Source organism: Nyctibius grandis, chromosome 5, assembly GCF_013368605.1.
Source record: "Nyctibius grandis isolate bNycGra1 chromosome 5, bNycGra1.pri, whole genome shotgun sequence".
NCBI classification, from domain to species: Eukaryota; Metazoa; Chordata; class Aves; order Nyctibiiformes; family Nyctibiidae; genus Nyctibius; species Nyctibius grandis.
Window position 1 is genome coordinate 640,854 of NC_090662.1, and position 6,275 is coordinate 647,128.

General features: G+C 75.6%; 2 protein-coding genes across 3 annotated transcripts; one reads left to right on the top strand and one right to left on the bottom strand.

Annotated features, from left to right (window-relative positions):
• The first annotated feature begins 1,302 nt into the window (after nt 1-1,302).
• LOC137664377 (rheacalcin-1-like) lies at nt 1,303-2,528 on the top strand. Of its 2 annotated transcripts, none has more exons than XM_068402319.1 (5): nt 1,303-1,376; nt 1,627-1,721; nt 1,805-1,948; nt 2,162-2,267; nt 2,354-2,528. In XM_068402319.1, the coding sequence occupies exons 1-5, from the start codon at nt 1,310-1,312 to the stop codon at nt 2,419-2,421; spliced, it is 480 nt and encodes a 159-aa protein (XP_068258420.1). In that variant the 5' UTR covers nt 1,303-1,309; the 3' UTR covers nt 2,422-2,528. The 2 variants fall into 2 exon arrangements, with proteins under 2 accessions (XP_068258420.1, XP_068258421.1); XM_068402320.1 differs by having other exon boundaries at nt 1,805-1,947; nt 2,155-2,267.
• An 890-nt stretch (nt 2,529-3,418) lies between these two features.
• On the bottom strand, nt 3,419-5,460 carry LOC137663385 (C-type lectin Cal-like). The gene is made up of 5 exons (XM_068400574.1): nt 5,394-5,460; nt 4,868-4,998; nt 4,503-4,640; nt 3,901-4,015; nt 3,419-3,494 (listed from the first exon to the last, which is right to left on the bottom strand). The coding sequence occupies exons 1-5, from the start codon at nt 5,458-5,460 to the stop codon at nt 3,427-3,429; spliced, it is 519 nt and encodes a 172-aa protein (XP_068256675.1). The 3' UTR covers nt 3,419-3,426.
• Nucleotides 5,461-6,275: the final 815 nt, after the last annotated feature.

The following is a 6,275-nucleotide window of genomic DNA, read 5'->3' on the forward strand; positions in this document are numbered from 1 at the left end:
TGGCACAGCCTGGCGCTGCTCGGGGGGCTGCGTGCCCACGGGGACAGCACCCCTGCCACAAGGTGCTCCCTCCCAGCACCCCCTGTCCCCTGCGGGTCCCTCCCCAGCACCCCGTGCCCCTGTGGGTCCGTGCCCATCACCTGGCATCGCTTGGCATCGCTTGGCCCATGTGTGGTGTGGTGCTGCCTGGGGGTCCCGGCTGCTGCCACCCCCACCCGTGGGGCAGTGCCCCGGCCCCTGCGCTGGTCGGAGCTCACACCGGTGTGGTGGGTGCTCACATTGGCACGGTGGGTGCTCACACCAGCGCGGTGGGTGCTCACATTGGCACAGTAGGTGCTCACATTGGCACGGTGGGTGCTCACACCAGAGCAGCGGGTGCCACAGGAGGCCACAGCCGGGGCTGGCACTGCCCGGCGCAGAGGTGCCAGCCCGGCGGGCCGCAGCCCGGTGCCATCGCTGGGCGACCACCCGAAGCTGCCCGAGCAGCAGCGGCGCGGTGGGTGCTCTGCCGGCACATCCCGGTGACACCGGGAGCGGGGCCGGGGCCGGTCGGGCTGCGGGACCGACGCCGCACCCCGGCACAGCCCCGCTCCGCCGCGGGGTCCTGGGCGGGCACCGGCTGCCGGCACCGACGGCGGCCACGGGCACGTCCCTCCAGGGCCGGTGCCGCCGGGGGTGCGCGGAGCCGGGGCCGCGGGGCCGCCGCTGCCCTTTGATGTGGCCGCAGCGGGGCCGGGCGGCTTCAGGGGTGCGGGCACCCCCCCGCGCTGCCCCGCGCACCGGCAGCGGCTATAAAGAGCTCGGGGCGCCCGCGGCATCCCCCGGCCGGGGCGTCTGCACGGCGCTGCTGCGGGTGTGCGCGGGTACGGGGCGGTGGGTGCCGGGCTGTGGGTGCCGAGGCGGTGGGTGCCTGGGCGGTGGGTGCCGGGGCGGTGGGTGCCCGGGGCGGTGGGTGCCGGGGCGGTGGGTGCCGGGGCGGTGGGTGCCCGGGGCGGTGGGTGCCCGGGGCGGTGGGTGCCGGGGCGGTGGGTGCCTGGGCGGTGGGTGCCCGGGGCGGTGGGTGCCGGGGCTGTGGGTGCCGGGGCTGTGGGTGCCGGGGGCGGTGGGTGCCCGGGGCGGTGGGTGCCCGGGGTGGTGGGTGCCGCAGTGGTGGGTGCCGGGGGCGGTGGGTGCCCGGGGCGGTGGGTGCCGGGGGCGGTGGGTGCCGGGGCGGTGGGTGCCCGGGACGGTGGGTGCCCGGGGCGGTGGGTGCCCGGGCCGGCCCCGCACCGCCCGCTCCAGCCGCCGCTCGCTGCAGGGACGGGAGAGGATGGGACCGGCCGCTTTCGTGGGGCTCTGCCTGCTCGGCTGCCTGGCGCTGCGCCCCTCGCTGCAGGGTGAGCCCCTGCCCCCCCACCCCTGCCCTTCCCCACCCTGTATCGCCCCGGGGCACCCCCCGCCCTCCGCAGCCCCCCCCGGCCCGGCTGGGCACCCGAAACGTGGGGGCTCAGGACCAGCCTCCCCCAGAGCGGGGCCGGGGGTGCCCTGACCCCCCCGGGTGCTGCCCGCTGGTCCCGGCTGCTGCCAGGCGCTGGGTGGGGAGGGGGGGTCGGGGTGAAGCCCCTCACCCCTCGCCCCCCCGAGCAGGGGTGCAGGCCAACAAGTGTCCCCGGGGCTGGCTGGACTTCAGGGGACACTGCTACGGCTACTTCGGGCAGGAGCTCGCCTGGAGGAAGGCTGAGGTGGGTGCTGGAGGGTGGGGGGGTCCCCCGCTGCCCTGGCAGCGCTGCCAGCTGCCCCCCTCCCACCTGCCTGTCGCTGCCAGGCCTGCTGCAGGGCCACCCGCGCCGGGGGGCACCTGGCCTCGCTGCACACCCCCGAGGAGCACCGAGCCCTGGCCGCCTTCATCGCCCAGCGCCAGCGCCGCGAGGAGGAGGAGGAGAGCGTCTGGATCGGCCTCTACCACCGGGTGAGCCCCCTTCTGCCCCCCCCTTCTGCCCCCCCCTTCTGCCGCCCCCCTGCCCCCCTCGGTGCCCCCCCCGGTGCCCGCAGCCGCCCCCCCGCGCTCCTGGGGGCGGCCCCCCCGTTCTCTGCCCCGGTCCCTCTCCCCGCCTGCCCCCCCTATGCCGGCTGCCCCCCGTGCCCCCCCCGTGCCCCCCCCCACTGACGCTGCCCCCCCCAGCGCCAGGCGTGGATGTGGGCAGACGGCTCCCAGAAGCGCTACTCGGCGGGGGACGGGGAGGATTTCCCGGTCGGGAGACGGTGCGCGGCGCTGGAGGAGTCCTCGGGTGAGCGGGGACCCGGGCGCGGGGGGACCCCCGCGAGCAGCGGAGGGACCCCGGCCCCAGCGCCCGCTCCGCTGCCCCCCCCGCAGGGTTCATGTCCTGGGAGGAGGAGCCCTGCAGCGAGAGGAAACCCTTCGTCTGCAAGTCCCCGGCATAGGAGGGGCCCCGCAGCCCCCCCGCACCGCGCCCCGCACACAGACCCCGCGGCCCCCCGCGGCACGCCCCAAAGCCCCGCACCCCCGTGCCCCATTGCCCTGTGCACCATCACACCCCAAACCACGCACCCCCGTGCCCCACTGCCCTGTGCACCCCCACAGCCCGCACCCCCGTGCCCCGTTGCCCCCCGCAGCCCCCGTGCCCCGTTGCCCCCAGCACCCCCAAACCCCGCACCCCCCTGCCCCATTGCCCCGTGCACCATCACACCCCAAACCCCGCACCCCCGTGCCCCGTTGCCCCCCGCACCCCCAAACCCCGCACCCCCGTGCCCCGTTGCCCCCAGCACCCCCCCCTGCCCCATTGCCCCCAGTCACTCCCTGGCCGCGGGAGGGACCCCGCAATAAAGCCCCCGCAGCACCCGTGGCCCCGCATCTTCCTCCGCCGTGCCCGCGGCCCCGGCGCTGCCCACCCACGGCCCCCCTGGGGGCACCCACGGGCGACGGAGACCCGGCAGCACCGCGCGTCCCCCCGGCTCCCCACGGGCCTGCCCGGGGACAAGGCGGGGGGCACAGCGGAGCGCAGGGACCCCTGGGGCTGCCCCGGGGGGCCTCAGTGCCAGCCCCACGCGGGAGCGACGTGGGGAGCAGGGGGGGCACTGCGGGATGCCCCGGGTGTGCGTGCCCGGGGGTCCACGCAAACCCCACGGCAGGGACCCCGTTACCCCCAGGGGGTGACCCCAGGGTGGGTCGTGTCCCCAGGGCAGGGGGTGTCCCGGCCGTGGGGCTGGGTACCGGCCGTGGGGGGCACAAGTGGCTTTGAGGGTGGCAGTGCCCGTGCCCAGCGTGCCGGGGGCGGGGGGGCACAGGCGCAGGTGGGTGCTGGGTGCTCAAGCCAAGGTTTATTGCCCACGGGGCGTGCAGGGGGGGCGGGGGGGGCCCCAGCGTGGCGGCAGGCAGGGAGGGGGGGGCGCGGGGGCACCCTCAGTGCCAGGGGGTCCGGCCGCCCCTCAGAGCTGGTACTGGCACAGGAAGGGGAACTTCTGGTCGCAGGGGTAGTCGTGCCACAGCTCGAAACCTGGGGGCGCAGGGGGGGGGGCAGCGAGTCGCCCCGAGCCCTGACACCCCCCCAGCACACCCCCTTTTACCTCCGTCACCCCCCCATCACCCCCCACCTCCATCACCCCCATCAGCTCCACCTCCATCACCCCTTTCCATCACCCCCCACCTCCATTACCTCCATCACCCTCCATCACCCCCTTTTACCTCCACCACCCGCATCACCCCCCCCCTCCATCACCCCCTCACCCCTTTTCCATCACCCCTCCCTCCATCACCCCCCCCATCACCCCCTTTTACCCCCATCACCCCTTTTACTTCCATCACCCCCCCTCCCTCCCTCACCCCCCTTTACCACCAGACACCCCAGCTCTCCCGCAGCAGCCGGGGGGGCCCGGCCATGCCAGCGCCCCCCCCCGGCTCACCCGAGGTCCTCTCCAGCAAGGCGCAGTCCTCCCGGTCCCACAGGTTGTTGGGCTGCCCCGGCGCCCAGCGCTTGTAGTCCAGGACGGAGTTATCCGACCACTTCCACCGCCTGGTCTGTGGTGCCAGGGTGGGGGGACACGGGGGTCAGCGGGTGCCCAGAGCAGGGGGCCGGGGGCACCCATGGTGAGGAACAGGGATCAGCGGGTGCCTGGGGTGGGCAACTGGGGTCAGCGGGTACCTGGGGTAGGGGCCAGGGTCAGTGGGTGCCCAGGGTGGGGGGCCAGGGCTCAGCGGGTGCCCGGGGCAGGGCTCAGCGGGTGCCCAGGGTGGGGTGCCAGGGCTCAGTGGGTGCCCGGGGCAGGGCTCAGTGGGTGCCCAGGGTGGGGTGCCAGGGCTCAGCGGGTGCCCAGGGTGGGGGGCCAGGGCTCAGCGGGTGCCTGGGGCAGGGATCAGTGGGCGCCCAGGGTGCGGGGCCAGGGCTCAGTGGGTGCCCAGGGTGGGGGGCCAGGGCTCAGTGGGTGCCCGGGGCAGGGCTCAGCGTGTGCCCGGGGTGGGGGGCCAGGGCAGCCCCCGGGCAGGGGCGCAGCCCCCCGACACTCACGTGCTCGTCGTCCCGCAGCCCGATCCAGGTGTTGTCCCCGTCCCTCCGGCTGGCGACATAGCGGGCGAAGACCCTGCTGGCCCCCAGGCTGTGGATGGAGGCCAGCCCCCCCCTGGCACCGTACCGCTCGCACTCCTCCTGGGGGGCATGGGCAGTTCAGCACCCCGCGCCCGCAGCCACCCGGGGGGTGAAAGCCCGGGGGTGGGGGGAGCATCGCTGAGCCTGGGGTGCACAGAGGAGACCCCTCCCCAGGCTGCAGCCCCCCAGCAATGGGGTTCTGCTCCTGGCCAGGGTGATGCCCCCGGTCCTCACCCCCTGTCCCTCCCCGGGGACCCCCCAGCCCCCCCAGCGGTGCCAGTGCCCACCTCGGCCTCGGCCCAGGTCCTCCTCTCCACGAAGTACCCGTAGCAGTACCCCCGGTAGTAGAGCCACTTTTGGGGGCAGCTGGATGCCCGCTGCCTCACCGGGGCAGGGCTGGGGGGGCTGGCGAGGGCACCTGTGCCAAAGCCGGCAGAGCCGCCGCTGTCCCACGGGAGGGGGGCACCTGCCAGCCCCCCACGGCCCGTGCCCCCCCCTGCCGTGGGGAGGGAGCCGGGATGGCTGCTGCAGTGGGCACCAGCCCCCCCCCAGACCCCATCCAGGGGCACCCCCAGGCTCTGCCCTGCACCCAGCACTTGGGAGGGGTCCCACAGGCAGGGCTGGGCACGGGGTGGGGATGGGGATGGGGGATGAGGAATGAGGATTTAGGGAGTGGGGATCAGGGATCAGGGATCAGGGACCCGGGATCAGGGGATCGGGGTGTGCTGGATCGGGCACTGCTGCCTGTGGGGGGGGGGAATTGAACCCGTGTCCTGGGGGGCCGCGGCCCCGGGCAGGGAGTCGTGGCATCACCTCCGAGGAGGGCAGCGAGGAGCAGGCAGGCGAGCGGGCCGGGGGGCAGCCGGGCCCCCCCACTCATGGTGTCTGCTGCGGAGAGCAGGGGAGGGCTGTGAGCGGGGCAGCGTGGGGGGCAGCACCGGGCAGGGGCTGGCGGGGGGGTCCCTGCCCAGGGAGGGGGGAACAGGGCTCGTCGGGCTCCCCTGCACCTTGTACCCCCCAGGACGGAGGGCAGGGGATGCCCATCTCCCCCCGGGATGGAGGGCAGGGGATGCCCAGCTCCCCCCAGGATGGAGGGCAGGGGATGCCCAGCTCCCCCCCTCCCAGGACGGAGGGCAGGGGATGCCCAGCTCCCCCCGGGATGGAGGGCAGGGGATGCCCAGCTCGCCCTCCCCCCCAGGATGAAGGGCAGGGGATGCCCATCTCCCCCCAGGATGGAGGGCAGGGGATGCCCAACTCCCCCCCTCCCAGGATGAAGGGCAGGGGATGCCCAGCTCCCCCCCTCCCAGGACGGAGGGCAGGGGATGCCCAGCTCCCCCCCTCCCAGGACGGAGGGCAGGGGATGCCCAGCTCCCCCCCACCCCAGGACGGAGGGCAGGGGATGCCCAGCTCCCCCCCAACCCAGGACGGAGGGCAGGGGATGCCCAGCTTTCCCCCAGGATGGAGGGCAGGGGATGCCCAGCTCCCCCCCACCCCAGGACAGAGGGCAGGGGATGCCCAGCTCCCCCCAGGATGAAGGGCAGGGGATGCCCAGCTCCCCCTGAGACGGAGGGCAGGGGATGCCCAGCTCCCCCCCTCCCAGGACGGAGGGCAGGGGATGCCCAGATCCCCCCCAGGACGGAGGGCAGGGGATGCCCAGCTCAGCTCAGCACCCCGAGGATGGAGCTGGGGTGCAGC